The sequence below is a fragment of the Semicossyphus pulcher genome, unplaced genomic scaffold (assembly GCF_022749685.1).
Source record: "Semicossyphus pulcher isolate SPU_LCO1_2020_fin unplaced genomic scaffold, fSemPul1.0.p SCAF_11, whole genome shotgun sequence".
Taxonomy (NCBI): domain Eukaryota; kingdom Metazoa; phylum Chordata; class Actinopteri; order Labriformes; family Labridae; genus Semicossyphus; species Semicossyphus pulcher.
Genome location: NW_027211615.1, coordinates 6900069 through 6917066, shown reverse-complemented (window position 1 = coordinate 6917066; position 16998 = coordinate 6900069). Strand labels below are relative to the sequence as shown.

Genomic DNA, 16998 nt, shown 5'->3' with positions numbered 1-16998 from the left:
TATCTCAAAATTTAGAGAGATTGAGAGATTTATTTGATTTTCCTCGCTGACGGTCGCTTTCCTTTTTAGACTGTTCTTCTTCATCTGAGCGTCCATTTTGTTTCTTTTTCTTTGGATTTTCACTTATTGTTGAAGTTGTATCTGTAGTCATCCATCTTTTCTTTGTTAGTTCAGCCATAGTAGATTACTGTTTACTCGCAACACTTGCAGAGACCGGAAAAGCAGCCGCTTAGCTCCGCCTACCCTCTCTGTCAGACCAACCACTGCTGGCTGATGGAAAACACGTCACTAAATGGGCGCTGCTTGTGATTTTTTCCACTTTAATTGTATCAGACACCCAGTCTGTAATACTGCAAATACAAAGGCTTTCATCAGTGGGCCATAGGCTCAATCACCATTGTGTTACCTCATTCAGCAATAGATAGAGACTTAACAGATATTTATTTAAATGAAAATCTTGAAGATTATCACTTTAAAGACACAAGTCTCTCCCAGTGTCTCAACATCAAACCAAAATAAAACAGGATTAAAATCAAGGCCGGACAGTTTCCTTTCATAAAATCGATCTTTCGTGTAATGACAGCTAATCGCAGGTATATCGTTAATTTAGAAAAACAGGACCGATTTCTTTTTCTCAAGTGAGTTCAATATGCTTCCTCCTTAGCATCCTCCTTTTGTTCTGAAGAAATCAATATAAAGTCTGCATGAATGGTGGGGGCAGTTTACACTCCACTACAATCATTGATTTGAACAATAGCAGTGTGATACTGTGAGTACACTCAAATCATGTTCGATAAAGCTGGTGGTCTTTCTGGGCCAAAACATGAAGAATGAAAGTGCAGAGAAGCTTCGGGAAATGTTTGGCATTTTTGTTGAAAACTAAAAAAGATTAAAACAACGGATTCATTTAGTCGATCAACTTCCTGACGAATCATCAAATCGTTTTAAGTCCTGTCTGGGTTCAATCAGCTTGCAGTCGGTCTCCTGAGTAACTGCTCCATTTAGATCAAACTAGCAGAAAATAATCCGCCAACACAGTAAATAAAATATGAAACATCCAAATAATTAAAACATTCTTTCTTTTTGGGGTCAGCATGAGCTGCTGCGGGGAGGGGGGGTCTGAAAACACGACTGTGTCTCTGCCTGAAAGCAGGAAATTAAAGGGGCCATATCTTATAAATGGGTATTCTCATATTTTCATGGGTTTCAGGTTTGGGTGTTTATTGTTCACAGTGAAAACTGCATAATTCTGTGTTTTTCTAGAATTACATGTTTAAAAAGGTCGCCTCTGAAACGGGCCGTTCAGAACAGCTGCAGGTTTCTACGTAGAACATGGCTTTCGCTGAAATCGACCAATCGTCATTCACCTCAGGCCGCCTTCTTGCACGAGCTTGTAGTCAAGTCAAGATTTCAACTTACCGTTCTGATACCTCCTGGTGAGTCTGGCTTGTACATATAAGGCCGAATAACCGATCCTAGAGCAGCCGTGTTTTCTACGACTTTGGAGTGACAGTGCTGCCGCTCCCCCACGTAGGATCGCACACGCCGTCACTCCAAATACTGTCAGCTAATCGAGGCTAAGGTGTGACCTTTGAATGGCAAAACAGCTTGTTCGTTTCAGGAAGAAGGAGAGGCTCTGAAAAATAAATTGAAATATGCATACAATTTACATACAACAAAGCGAAACAAACTTTACCAACATGATTCAAAAACACACTATAATAGAAAATTGATTGCATAGATAAAATATGTCCCCTTTTAGAGAAATACAGACAAAAATCAATCATGAAATAAGAACCGGCAGAATAAACCAAGTAGGTTGATTACAGGCTGTTCTGTTCACAGATGAAGAAACAGCTGGCCTGGTTCATTTCCCACCATCACATCTAGAACCATCTCAGTGTAAAGGGAGAATTGTTGCATAAGCAGACATTAAAGTACACTCTGCCCTCAGTCTTTATTGTAGACAACTGCCTGCATCAAGTGGAAACCAGAAAAACCTGAAGTCATGTTTGCCTGCTGCAGCAGTGAACATCCAGTCCTCTTCTACAGCAGGGACAAAAGGTGCTCAAACAGGAGAAACCCACCATTAAAACCACAGCAGGAAGTAGTAGACATGTTTATTCAGGCAGCTGAATCAGCACAGGGAGCAGGTTAAAGGATAAAATAGTTTATTTTATAGTCTCATAGTAAAGGTAGGCCTCAACTTGCAAGACAATTGTTGGCAGTATGTACAACATACTTGTAATTTCCATGGAATGGAGTCGGACAAACAAAGACCTATTACACTAATTATATCCTCCTAAATGGAAATAAAATGGAAACAATATACATACACACACGTTTCCTAGACACGCAAAATGCTTCCTTTTTTTCCTCGGGGGATTCAGCAACATTGATTTTTACCGTGTAAAGCACAACACATGGACAGGGACTCGTTTCGCCTCCTTGTACTGCAAAAGACGGAAGCTACCTTTGACATTCAATACCTACTTCAAACCCTTAAGGAAATCTACATGTGACAAATTGGCATTTTTTCCATGTCTTGTGAGATTACTACAAAATGCATAACATACTTTGAACTTGAAAACATCCAATCAATGCGTTTTTTTTTTCATAATATATAAACGAGATGCCTAATGTATTCAGCCACCTAAAGTCATTCACTACTTCAAGCTAAAGGACGAAATACGATACAAGTAGGGATGCACGATATTGGATTTTTTGACGATATCCGATATGCCGATATTTTCCAACCTTTTTGCCGATACCGATATTAGGCACATGTTTTTTTTCCATATAATTGCAGAAACATCAAGTCTCAGAAGAGGCGTTTTTTCAAAAGGTCATGTGTGTGATCAATCATGTTTCTGAGCGCACCTGAATGCAGCATCTCCTCGAAACACGGCAGTGAGGGAGACATGCCCAGACTTGTTCACTGCACCTACTACGGACACATAAGTGATTGCCAACGGACTCTTATTTATCGTGTGTGAATATGTAAGTGGCCACAAGTGTATTTTCAGCGTGTTTGATAAGTCTGACAGAATGGGAGCTAACTGTAAGCTAGTTAAGAGTTGTTCAGCTCCTGTTCATTGGCTCAAGTTTCTGTGAATTTTTAGTCTTTCTTTGTATATTGTTGTTAACTTAGCGCAGGCAGTGCGCACGCACACTCGTGCCGAGTTCATGTCGTAGCATTTCGTCAAGCTTATTTAGGGAATCATCGAGCATTTAGACAGAATTGAAGCATATTAACGGCGGAAAATATCGGCAGAAAAATGACACTAATTACATATCTGCCGATATGCCATTTTCAAACCAATATCTGCAGATACCGATAACGTGACCATAATATCGTGCATCCCTAGATACAAGTTTAGGAATATTCTCCTTCAAAACATCAATTTCAACAAAGGAGTTCATTATTTTTTTTCTTTAATTAATCTTGTGTTCAACAAACGTGTCAGGCAGAAAACATCTGCGATCCAGTGGGCCTGAGGTGGGTATCACTTTAACATTTGCTTCAAAGCGTCTTCACATTCTTTAGTGGAAAAAAAGTAAGCTACAAATGTTTTATTTTCTCTTTTTAAAAAGGTAAACTTCTCCAGGACGATTTATCTAGGTGTGTGTGTAAATTTCTAAACAGGTTTTTATCAAGAATAACAAAAAAATAAACAAAAAATATATAATATAGCAGTGCTTGGAGGAGTACGCCTGCCACGCCCTTCCTCCCCCAAAAACAACCCGGGGAGGAGGAGGAGGGGCTTCATGAGGGTACAAAAAAAGCATCAAGTCCTTAAGTAGCCAAGCTGCCTCTTTTTGGGTTTTGGATTGTTGACGTAGCGAGGGAAGGGGACCAAAGAAACGAGAGAGAGAGAGAGGGGTGGGGAGGGGAAAAAACCTGAAGCTCTCTACATGAATTGAAGCAGTCATCTTCCACCCTGCTGACGTCCTCCTGCATGTTCTTGGAGATCGGGTGGGAAGAGAGACGATTGTGGCGGCGGTGTGAGGAGGTTCGAGGGGTCATGAGTCTCCAGTGCGAGCCCACCCAGAGATGGAGGAGAGAGAACAAGGAGGAGGGTGGTTGTTGGCATAAAAGGGGGGGAGGGGGTTTATGAGCCTCGAGAGCTTTGAAGGCTGCGTCTCCTCTCGCCCTCCCTCGTGCCCCGCCGCCTCGACCTTGGCTGGGATTTATTCGCTCCGCTCTCTAGCTGGCCTCCACGCGCAGCTTCTTCCTGTTGGGCGGCTCCTCAGCCTCAGACTCGGAGCTGGAGTCGGAGCCTCCGTCGAACGCGGACACTGCGCTGCCTTTGGGATTGGTGTAGAGGCTGCTGTCGGATGACGAGTAGCTGGCCTGGAGCTGGGTGGAGCCCTTCACCTTTTCCAGAGCGCGGACTGTAGGAGCACAAAACACAGGAAGAAACATGGTTTAAGGAAGAGAAACAACAAGATTTTAACATGATGCAGTGAAACGTTGAGGCTGGGGACACATTACATGACTAGTTTATCCTCTTGGAGTTGCAGAAAACCAGAGAATCCAAAATGGACCATATTAGCTGTCTCCCCACCCAATTTTAAATAAACCAGCTCTTCTGAGAGGGAAGCAACCTCAATAGTGATTACATTTTGTTGGAACTGGACACATATATCAAAATCATAAAAGGCATTGTCGGGTTTTGGAACTTCTATGCCTGAGAAAATATAATGCTTAAGGAAAGGCAAAGTAAAGCGGTGAGAATAATCTAAATATAGCATACACTGTTTTTTGCTGCTGCCCACGTACACAGCTCACAGTGCACAGCTTGGCTTCCTTGTCCCTACTCCAGCTGACGGCCATCCACTGTAGGTAAGACACTCTCTATTCATAAGAACCGTATTCAACCCCACTTCACACAAGACTAGGTCAAAACCTAGTATGTGCCTGACCGCTTCAGGTCAAAGTGCGCTTTTGTGCGCAACACTGGAAGCATGGCGTGTGCGTGGCGTGTGCGTGGCGGCTGCAAGACGTGTTCATTTTCATTTGAAATGCATGAAAACAGATGAGTCTTCCCAATGCTGGCGCGCTGAAAGTGTAGAGAATAGGAGGCACGCCTATTTTTACTCTTACTTTTTTGATCTCTGACAGCAATATTAACATCTCTTCCTGGAGTAAAAGTCACAGGCATGGACAGTAAAGTAGGTCAACACTTCCGGTATGCTTTTTCAGACCAAAAGGCCGATCTGATTCCCCTCGTTTGTACACAATGCTTTTATTTTGAAGTGTTTCCTGGGCTGTAATTTTTTTTTACTTTATTTGGCTCTGAAAGTACCGTCAGTCAGTCAGTCACATACAGACCCATGTGTAGGGCTGACCCCGGCGGTCAGCCAAAAACACAACTATCCCTTTAAGCCATTCCAAAGCTAGACTGCCTCTTTAACTCTCTACGCCTCTTTTAGTGTATTTACAGTGTTTTATAACACCTTACACTTGTTCCTTTCGTTATCTCTAGCCCTTTTTACACTGCGGTTCTGCCTCAGCCCCACAGCGAAGCTCTGCCGTCATGCCGCCTTTGCCATTTTACATTGGACCAAGCAATGTCGGCATAAAGCCGCCCCAGTGTGTGTTCTACACAGCATGTTGTGTTGCAGATGCAAAACGTGCACGAGGTGTAAACAAACAGTGCGTGCTTCAAATACACACACACAGTGCTGTTCCGACGTTTACACAGACTGTTTCACCTGTTATGCCTGTTACTACCTGCGCTGCTGACTCAGAGGAGGATCGACTTCGCCCCATCATTCTGCCTCCGTGCGTTTTACATAGAAGATGGAACGTAACAGAGGCGTAATAATTCCGCCTTGAACTGGCTGTGCATAAGGTGCTTAATGTTTTCAGGAGAGGGGGCTTGTGTTTCCTCATCCAATCTTCTTGCACTCTCACTGGCTGTTGCAGGTTACATTCATTTGCCTAAACTCAAACCTTTGAGGAAGCCAGAGGAGTCCCAAACACTTTCAGCATGCAACATTATTGAGTCCTTAATATTGCCTCAAACTAGCAACTAACAGAGTCCTGCTCTGGGCTTTGTTACATGCAGAAAAAATGTGGGGTAAATGGGTAAAAAAAAAAGCATACTTCTATAAATCCCATGATATGCTTTAAAAGGCCTACAATGCAACCTTAGGACCATAAATTCACATCCTGCCGAATAATGTGACATCACAGATCAGACAGCCTCGTAGGCTAGCTAAGCGTTCATCAATATGGGCGACTTAATAGAAAATATGACAGGTGGTTAATGCCAAATTGTGGACATTAAATGATTTTAGGTTAAGTTCGGGAAGAAATTTGGAGGGATTAGAGACTGTGAGAGAAAACGTGTCAATAGCTTTGCTGCCTTTAAAAAGCTTTAGTTAGCTTCTGATAGCCTGCAAGCATTTAACATGGGGATTACTGGGAATAACTACAGGAGGTTCCAGTTTGAGCTTTGCAGCTGTGAGTTAGGAAAACTTGACCCTTGCAGGACTCTGGCATACATGTTCCAAACTCATGTTCCTAAATGGTGCTATAATCAGGTCATGTCAAGTATCCCCAACCTGAAGCCCAACATGACAGTGAGACAGTGGAGCGGCGTTGTTACCTTGCTGCTCCAGCAGAGCGTTCTGCCTCTTCAGGTCGTCGATGTCCTGCTGGTGCGTGTGGTTTTTTCGCCTCATGTACTGGATGTACTCTGTGGCTTTGTCTAGGATTTGAGCTCGAGACGCCTGTTTGGTAGACTGCTGTTAGTGACACATGCAAAAATTGAAGCAATGACGCAAGTATACAGAAATTTGTAATACACAGAAATCAATGCTCTACGATGATGCTGCAGAGACTGGCCCAGAGGCCGCCACGATGCTGACTGAAACTACTACACTAACAGTAGAGAGAAATCTAGGACAGCGCTGTGTGTTTGCGCACAGCTTGCCTCCCTCTTAACCTCTCAAAATCCTCTAGCACTTCGGTCTGACATCCGCAGGCTGGGTCACAACCCCGACACACTACTGTCAGTGTTTGCCTAGATTACAGCAAACAACAGAGCTGCTGCAGCCTGTTAGCTCGCCGGCTACAAATCAGCTCACAAATGTTCAAAGAAAAACAGCTAATTAAAACAATTTGTAATAACTGCAGCTTTGCTACTTTGCTTTCCTTGTGTCTATGAGCTATTAGGCATGGCCATTCACTGAGTAAGCAGCTGTAGCATAAGAGTAATCTGCTCTCTTTAGGGCTGGATATCAAGTGAAACTTTTAGGGATGCACGATACTGGATTTTTTGCCAATATTTTCAGACCCTTTTTGACGATACCGATATCGGCATGTTTTTTTTAGCATGCCTACTCTTATTGTAGTGGCCAAAAACTGCCATACCGCGGACATCTTGCACCCTTCTTTACGCTTGATGGAAGAGGCGTTGAAAATTTGAAAAAATGGTCACATGCCTGATCACTCATGTTTCTGAGCACACCTGAATGCAGCATCTCCCCGACACACAGCAGTGAGGGAGACATGCCTGGACTTGTTTACTGCACCTACTACAGAGGCATCAGTGATCGCCGATGGACACTTTTTACCGTGTGTGCTGCCATGAATATGTAAGTTAGTTTTGCAATGATGATTATGTTACACTCCGTTAGCGTCGGCTTTGGCCGCGAGTGTATATTCGACGTGTTTGTTGTTTGGTAAAATGGCGAGAATGTGAGCTAATTGTTAGCTAGTTAAGAGTTGTGAAATTTGTTTAGGCAGAATTAAAGCATTGTTTTATCTGCAGAAAATCTGTAATTTTCAAGCCATTAGCTGCAGATACCAATAACATGCAGATAATAGCGTGCATCCCTTCAAATGTTCTATGAAAGTGCAGCTATGATAGAAATTTCTATATGGCTACCAAAACCAGAGTTTCATGCAATATCTGAGAGGCTTAAACATCATTTTTGTGAATTAAGGAATCAGCTTTTTGTTCCATCAATAAATTGGTTTGGTCTATGCAATATGGGAAAATAGTACATTATGCTAATTTCAAGCTACATAATAAACTGATCATAAGACCAGATGTGTCAATATCTAAATATAAAATCCTATAAACTTGGCAAAATGTTGATTCAAATCAGGAAGTCTGATTATAAGAAGTCTACCAGATATTAGATGCCAGATTCTGGTACTCTGCATTGTTCAAACTCAATGCTGCAGACAAATTTCCATCTTTATATCCAGCCCTAATATTTTCTGCTTCCTCTGACAAGAATAAAATCTTGCATGCTGGCTCTAAAACTAAGCTGTAATAGCAGTTCAGTCCTGAGAGAGAGAGGCCGGGGGTCGCGCACCAAGGCAGCTGTAACCGAACACTTCTTACAAATGATCAGTCAAACGCCCCTCGCATCATCTCATCGGCCCTCCGCCCTTCACACTGTGTCAGACTCACAAACGGTCTTTGAGGGGAAAATAAAACGCTGTGTGCCCAGCCACTGAACCTGCTCCAAATGCTCTCGATGTCATGGATGTCAAAACAGGAAGAGAGCAACTAAATTTCCTCATAATAACTTCCTGACGCTGGTCCAAGTATTTAGACTGCATCACTGTCTCGCTGCTGCCAATCTTCCCCCATCTGCCTCCTCCCAGCCCCTTACACTGTTTCCCTCCACTGACATGAAGCAAGAGAACACATCTACAGCTCTAAATACACTATAATGCATTCAAATAACCTAATCTATGCAGACTTAATAAACTAGAAATAGCATACTTCACCTTTATCAAACATGTCAAAATACAAAAATTTCTTACATGAGCCTTTTGTGTGCCTGGGGGACCTGCAGGCTGAGCTTTACCAACCTTTTCTCCCTGCAGGGCGGGTACCGAGTCCCGGAGGCTGTGAAAGCTGTCTTTGATGTGGTCCCTACGTTTGCGCTCCAGCGCATTGTGGTGTGCCCGTTTGTCTGCCTGCAATGAGAAGAGTCACAGGGCCTTCAGCCGGGCAGGAGAGCAGCGTGGGTAGAGGACCGCGGGCGCCCAAACATCCCCTTATCCTACACACACACACCGCTCTGCTGCTGCTGCCGAGTCCCACGCTGCCTTCACAGCACCACCACCACCACCACCACCGCAGATATAATTCAACGTACGCTAACAATATGGATTCAAATGTGTTTCCATCAGATGTTAACAACAAAGGAGGCCAACATCAGCGCTCCAGGTAACAATTACTCTCATTATTGATTAGTCTGTGAGGTTCTTCTCACTGATTTGCATGTTCATAATAAAAAATACACTCAAATAAAACGATAAAATACTGGATTGGGGTCTTCAAATTGCTTATTCTTTCTGCGCAACAGTTCAAAGTACAAAGATTTCCAATTAACCATCAAAGAAGGAGAAATGCTAACTAATAGCTAGCTAATCTAACTCTAATTTCTGCCTGATTAACATCAACCAAAACGCATCTGTAGCACAAGTAATCCCGGGCTGCAGAATATTAACAATATATCTGCACTATAAACCAAACCTCAACCAACTAAACTCTCATTCTGACATTGTAACGGCATCCTCAGTTATTTAGCTTCTTAAGCTAAAATTTCAGTATATAACTTCAACCTACAAGTTTTTGAGTAAGTAGGTGATAAATTATACTGAACGCTATCATGCATTTCATTTTGTTAAGCCCCTCCCTTGAACAGCAACTGTACAATCCTACATTAGCAACCGTAACTAGGCGTGCGAGGCCTGTGAAGCTGCCAGAACAAGGAGAAATGCAGAAACGGTGTGCATATGGAATCTGCAGGTCCAACAGCAGATATCCTCAAAGTTTAGAGGGGGGGTCATATTTTTTGCTTTTCCGAAGCCAAAAACTCGAGAGGAGAGATGTCGGATGTGGATGAAAAAAAAAAGGAAACCGCAAGACGGGACTTTTCTTTCATGAGGTTTACTACTTACTGAGTTTACTTAACCTGGTTGGTCACTAAATCATGTACTTTGAATACCCTCCCCAACACTCCGCTGACACATTATATTCTGGATGTAGCTTCAAATGCGTTTTGTTGTCCTTTCTGTCGACTTCTCTCTATTTTTCCAGAAATTTGCAATTATTTCTCTTGGAACATCTCTCTCTGTTTAAGGTGAAAACGCCATAATATCAACATGCCAGTGCGAAAGCTTGACAGGCGTAGCAACAGTAACCAAGGAAGGTGGGCGAAGGGTCAATTACGGTATATTCTAGTTGGGCCTGGCAAGTTGACTTAATTGAAAAAAAATAATTGTTCCAGCAGCAGAATTGTTCAAGTTTACTACATGCAGATGTTTAATTAACTGTGCGTTTATTCTTATTGAGGGTTTTCAGGTGCAATTAATCTAGAGCAGGGGTCTCCAACACGTCGCTCACGAGCTACCCTGGTTTTTAGCAGCTTGCTAAGAGGTTCACAGACTGTGTGCAAAAAACTGACGACAATAAATGCACCTTGAAAGCCTCTTCCCACTTCACTTCAATCAAATACACAGACGTCTCTCCCTCCATCCCCAAGACACAATAACAGGAGAGGCCTATCAGCTTTACTTGACAAACTAAAAAGCTGGCCGAATGTTCATGTCCAACATTTCAACGGCTCAAAATACATTTGATTTTAGGCAACTGTGGAATAACTGTGGCCCCTTTTTCTCACTATAATAGTTCATATTAAAGTAGGAAGATGTCCTTGAATGACTTGTCTCACAGTGTTAAGAAATTCCTACATAATTCCCCGGATTCAAATAGTTGGCCTTTGTAACCAAATGTCACCAAAACATCAGATGTCTGTTATCCTGCTAACAGACAAACAGAAGCAGAAAACAGCCTCCTTGGCCGACACAAAGACAGATAATCAATATTGCAAGTGTCACTGATTAATTTTCTGTCGCCTGTCCACACTACAGTCAACCACCCACTATAACCTCCAGTGGCCTTGTGGTTAAAAGGCCAATAAACACTGTTAAAATACTTTTTCTGAGTTCAATCATCATCACTGGAAGTTTTGCATGCCTTTCAGCCCCGTCCTGAGCGTCCATCCCCCTCCTCCAGTGTGACCCATGACGACGCCCTCCCTCCCCCCTGCATTTCAGTCCCTCCTTCTCTGCAGGAGCACTCAGGAGTGGCCGTTCAAATTCATGACCGGGTCGAAGTCAAGAAAGTCATTGAGTTGGGGTGAGGGGTGGGCGGACGGGGAACAGAGGATCGTGGATGAGGATTACAGCAACAAAAGCCTCATGAAATGTAGATAAATGAAGCTACTTTTGGAGCTTATCTAAGGTTAACATGCAGGAGACTGTTGTTCGTGTGTGCTTTCTATGTTACACAGCTTTGTCTTAATGAACTCAGCCAACTTTAAAGATTTTTTCAGGCTGTTTTTGCACATCTAACACGTTTTAATGCTTTAAGCCAAGCTAAATAAAAGGCTCAATCATAGAACTGAAAGCTCATTTCATACATCCCAATTCAGCACACATGGCTGCATTTTAAAGTCATACATTTGCATTCAAATGACACTGTAAAGGCACAAGATGGCTGCCATAATCACATGACCAGAGCCAGGCAGGAGATCAGTTTGCTGCCTGTAGTTCAACCTGTTTTTAGGCCAAACCATCACAGCCTCCAATCACATCTGATCGTGGCCTAATCCACGCTGAGACATTAAGACCGACGCCCCAATCAAAGGCGGCGCAGCTCGAGTGATCACCTCGCCTCACAAACAAAGCAAGGCCTGATTTAAATATTAGTAATAAAACTGTGCGGTGACGTGGTCACAGCGTGGCCTCCCTCAGGCAGATGGGAGACGAGGTAGGAGTCATGGGACCTGGTGTCATCTGACTCATTTAGTCCGAAGAACACAACAGGAACTAAAGTGGCCACATGTGAGACACCGCGCAGGTTAAGACCAGCCTTAAGCATGTCGTGTGTTTGTAGTGGAGCGTGACTCAGTTACTCACATCTGGATCAAATACAAGCTCACAGTTAGCAATTTAAAGCTAGACAACAAACAGACAACAGACAAACAAATGTCCTGCCTGAATGTGAAACCAAAATTCACTGCATATCACTCACAACACCCGCCTTGTGATTAGTCTGGCTGACATGGCAACAGCTGCTCCCGCGGCCTCTTACACAAGAGCCACAACAAACCATCCGGGAGACACAAATCCACCAGGACCATGTGCCTCCTCGCATCATACGTGCAGCCCCGAGAGGCCTGACTCCACTCCCTACATTAACCCCGTCATAAACAAACACATGACTGGTATCGAAGGCATGTGCAATTACAAGTCTGGCAGCAGCGTACGAGCCGTTTGAGAGAACTGAGGGAGGTTTACGGAGCACACGTGGCTCATTTCCTGTCTTGTTTGTTTTGGGACTATTTGGCTGTAAGTGTATTAAACATGAAGGTTGTTCCATCTGTTTTTTTCATTTAGGTCACTCAAATATACTCATAAAACTATTAAGAGATCTGTAATCATTAGCTGAAAACTAAGACTTGCTTTACTGTATCAGGCGAGGTACTTAATATCATTAATCTCTGGAAGTTAATTAAGATCCAACAATGTATTCAAGCAATACTCTCTGGAGCTGCTCTGTGTGCAATTACAAGGCAGTAATGGACATTGAGTGCCCTGGGTGACTTAAATGAACAATTTGTAACTGACTACTTCTTAATATCACTCCTATGTTCAGCTAAATATAACAACCCAATAAGCTGGGGAAAAGACCCTTTACACTAAGATTAGATGTAAGACATCGCTTGACATTTTAACTTCTTGTTTTTAAAGAAGAAAATGCTGTGATTCCATTTGAGTGTTTGCTGCAGTGCTTCGTGGTTAAGAAGGGCCAATTCTGTGCACTTTCAAGGAATAAAACAATCATTTTTAGGTCAGAAGTTCTGTTTAACACGCCACATACAGTATTAAATAGGTGCGGCTCTTATTTAAAGGGCCAGTTCTCTGATTTTCATCCTCAGTCCTATCATGCTATTATGGGGAGCTAATGCCATTATGGTGGGAAAAAAATGCCATTTGGCTCTGTGCCTTTGGAGGACGCTATCTGCTTCTCCAATGGGCCCTGGAAAACCTCAACCTTATCTGTGGAACTACACTGATATCAAACCTTTCATAATCAGATGTTTTGTTGCCTTCTTAACTTCATGCTAAATGCTATCTAAGTTGTTATGCACATCAGGCGCCATGAAAAACAGGTATCCAGTTACCGGAACGCAGCCGTTATCATTCCATCATAAAACTGATACCTGCAAGTCTGCTGCCTAAGAGGACGTGCCAGCTGACCGTCTCACTCAATTCTATTCATACCTGAACATGACATATTACATAACGGCTACAGGTGCCGACTGGAAGAGCTGGTAGCTGTTAGCTGCAGCTTCCCGGCTAACGACAACCGACTCACATTCTCTGCGTGAAAGCCTACACTTCTGACAGACTGGTGGAGTACGTGGAAAACCTGCTTGCTCTAATAACAGTGGAAACACCAATAAACCAGAGGCCGCAGCGGGCGGACCTAAAGACAGTATGGGATAGACACCAGGCACTTCCTTGACGCCTAATTTAAGCAGAACTGCAAGAACAGTTTCATTTTGGTTTGTCTATACATGTTGGCAAATGTCTATTACAACTTCTCAGTCTGTAAGGAGAGCTTTTCAGATGTTTTGTGACACAAAAACATTAAATTTACAACTATTTAAAACAGAGAAAAGTAGCTTAACCTCACATTCGAGAATGAGCTTTTATTTTGAAATTACTTATTGTTTGCACTATATACCAAGTCTAACACACAACATAATGCTCACTGTACGTCGAGTCTCTGGTGCTTACTTTGTGCCTTGACGGTCAGTCTCTTAGCTCGCAGTATATAAGATATGACTTCATGCAACATACACTTTCCAAGTCTGGAAACCTATTCAAGGTGTGCGACAGAGTTCCTACCACTAAGATTTAAGGTTTTATTTCTGTTCTTGTATGCAGGGCTGAATGATGCATTGCTTTATATAAAAATCCCAATTGGCAATGGTGCGATCTTGAATTCAGAAGAGCCAAAAATGCAATTATAATTTACAGAAGTTAAGACGTCTTAAGCAGTAAGTTGATGTTTGCAATTATTTTCTCTAATTGTTCAGCCTGATTTGAATATGTGTAGATTTTATGGCTGCATTGGAATCGACAGTCTGACTCAGAGACACACAGGTATCAGGACAAACATATTAATAGTTATTGCTTCTGTAACCAAATTAAATGATGCTTAGTGAGCTGAAATCAGGTTTGAGTTACTCATATTACTCTGCAAGTGAGCTCACAACTGTGCTAAGGCAAAAGAGAGAAGGGTCTGAGGTATGTTTGAGCAGAAATGATCTTTTCTATTAAATTATCTCTAATGCATACTCGGAAATGTAACACTAATGTCGCCTTGAAGCCTTTCTGCATTTAAATCCTGTTTGTCTAACTGGAGGTAAGTCGTGCTGTTGTGCAGCCTGTGCATCAGGCACATCGTATGCAGGGTGTTTTTCTCGCCGGTATGCGATGCAGCTATACGTCATTCATTTAGGCTGCCAGCCCTTTAGTGGCCTGTAGAGAGAGAAGATGGCTCTAATCACTGGCTGCAACACAGGAAAACATCCCGCAGCACCCCTTCCTGACACGAAGGATTGTCCGAGATGCAGGCGCGGCTACCACTCCTCCTCCACACATGCAACAGCCTCTAAAGCGCCCATATTTTCCCCCTGCATCATCATGTATGCAGTGCAAATGTAAACGGTCTCCTTTTGCTGAGATGACCTAGATGTGTAATTTGCAAAACCTGATCACGAGCGGAATCCCCGTGGTAGGGGGTGAAACGCCGGGGAAAACGACTAAAGCGGCTGCCGCCGAGCAGAGAGAGCTTTGTATTAACCGGGGAAAAAATTCACATGCAAGAAAATAAGGCTTTTGCAGCGGGATAAAGCTTTATTCTAAATATAGATGTCGTGTCACCGTCTCCCTATGGCCGCGTACGCACAGGATGGGGGATACCCTGCAATGCACTACTAACGCGGATGCCGAGGAACCATCGCAGCATATTAAGAATTGCACTAAAATGCAGGAAAATTGCCTAAAAAAATTTAAATTTATAACATGAAGGTAGCTGTTCCACATAAGAGAAAACAGTACTTTCGCATTTTCTTTGAAGCAATATCAACCTCCAGTTTATCATTACCAATCCATAAAATGTCAAAAACAAATTAAGCAGAATGTGGTCAAAAAATCAACTTTGCAACAGTGAGACATTTTGTTCGACATTGGACAAATCCCCCCAGCATTACGCACCACATTGTGATATCTCGGTGAGTCTTCCTGCAAAGAAACAGAACAAAAAGTACAATTGTAGCCATAATTGTTCAGGAAATCGTCCTGTTTCGCTGAAGTCACTAAAAAGTAGTATAAATTAGCAGATTAGCAAAGCTCTTAAGCAAAAACAGGCAGTTGTTTCTTATTAATTAACAAGAATCCCGACAAGAAATACTTATCAGAAAGAAAAGCAAAACTAGCCCAGCTTATTGGAAGCTATCGCTAGCTGAGCTGCTAGTTCAGCTAAACCGCCAGCAAGCTAAATTACATCGTTATAAAGCGAAAGGTGGCCATACTCACGTCACTATCGACTTCGATGTCATCGTTATCACTCATTCTTCGATAAAATGGTCTAGTTTAAAGGGACGGGTGGCTAAAAAAACAACATGAATCAGTTTAGCACCGAGCGGCGCTCCGACAGACAGACTGTTAAACGTTCACGTTCTGTTTGGACAGAACCTAGGAGGACTCTATCGTCTCCACGTGACTACACCGCACACACATAGCTACCGCTGCAAAGCACGCATGCGCTGCATCCAATGGGGCTATGGGAATTGTAGTTGCACTGACAGTATTTCCGCGTATCGTGAAAGAAAAACTACATATCGAAGATTTTTTAATGCAGTGTGATTTGAAAAGAGATATTATTCATAACACGTACACAGTGGAAACATTAGCTTGTTGCTTTAATATTACTGATATACCAAGCAATGGGGTTTTTTTAAACTACAATATCCAGACGTCAGTTGGTTAGCTTGCAACGTCACAGCGTCTTTTTTTTCCAGAAGCATTGTGGGAATTGTAGTTGAGGTCATATTTGTATGTCAGAGGAGCTAAACAAGGCCATGGCTGAGACACGTGGATTTTAAGAACACACTCTAGAAACACAAACGCACACACACACACTCACACACACACACACACACACACACCCAGCTCCAGTGACAACAGCCTACAAACACGTACTAATCAGCTGATTCCTCTTTCTTATCACTTCAATTGCTGCTCTATTAACTGACATTTTTCTTTTAATTTTGGTTATGCCGGGTTTTTTTCTATTTTTTTCCGCACTCACGGTCTAAATTCATATAAACTCACATTTAAAATAAGCAAACTAATAATTTGGTTAATCTATTAGTAAGGTTACAAATAGATCAAGTAGAATGAAAACATACAGAAATAGAAAATTATTTTCAGAAATTTTGACAAATAATTGATTGTACAGGTTATTTTTTCATACAAAATAGTAGAAATTATTAGTTCCGACCACTAATTTTTCTATTACAATAAACTGAATATATTTGGTTTGTCTATTGGCTGGGGAAAAAGGCAGTCTGTGTTTTTCGGATTGACATTTATCTATTATCTACTACAGCTTTATTGACAACACAATGAATCAATAAAAAAAATGAATCGCAAACATTTCTCCATTATGATGCATATAGGTTATTTTACACATGTAATGGTGGGGATAAAAATCGGGTTATGTACTGTGGGGGCTGCTCTGAGGACAAAATGCAAGTAATCTCCTCTAGTGCTTCCTTTTTCACAAAATTGTGCTGTAGATAAGGAGCTTACACTGTGGATTATTTTGCGCTGCAACAGTGGGTCAGTAAAAGTGCAAAAAAAAAAAAAACAAGCAG

The 16998-nt window shown here is 42.3% G+C and overlaps 1 protein-coding gene across 8 annotated transcripts; it reads right to left on the bottom strand.

Annotated features, from left to right (window-relative positions):
• Positions 1-2154: 2154 nt before the first annotated feature.
• On the bottom strand, positions 2155-15811 carry max (myc associated factor X). 8 transcript variants are annotated; one of them, XM_069687318.1, is made up of 5 exons: positions 15656-15811; positions 15335-15361; positions 8795-8950; positions 6618-6756; positions 2155-4395 (listed from the first exon to the last, which is right to left on the bottom strand). In XM_069687318.1, the coding sequence occupies exons 1-5, from the start codon at positions 15689-15691 to the stop codon at positions 4208-4210; spliced, it is 546 nt and encodes a 181-aa protein (XP_069543419.1). In that variant the 5' UTR covers positions 15692-15811; the 3' UTR covers positions 2155-4207. The 8 variants fall into 8 exon arrangements, with proteins under 8 accessions (XP_069543419.1, XP_069543420.1, XP_069543421.1 ...); XM_069687319.1 differs by having other exon boundaries at positions 6618-6753; XM_069687320.1 differs by having other exon boundaries at positions 6618-6741.
• Between the last annotated feature and the right edge of the window lie 1187 nt (positions 15812-16998).

Coding starts and splice junctions, on each gene's coding strand:
- max (XM_069687318.1), bottom strand. CDS start 15,691: ATGAGTGATAACGATGACATCGAAGTCGATAGTGAC. Junction 15,362..15,655: donor ACATCGAAGTCGATAGTGAC/GTGAGTATGGCC, acceptor GTTTCTTTGCAG/GAAGACTCACCGAGATATCA. Junction 8,951..15,334: donor CACCGAGATATCACAATGTG/GTGCGTAATGCT, acceptor TTCTCATTGCAG/GCAGACAAACGGGCACACCA.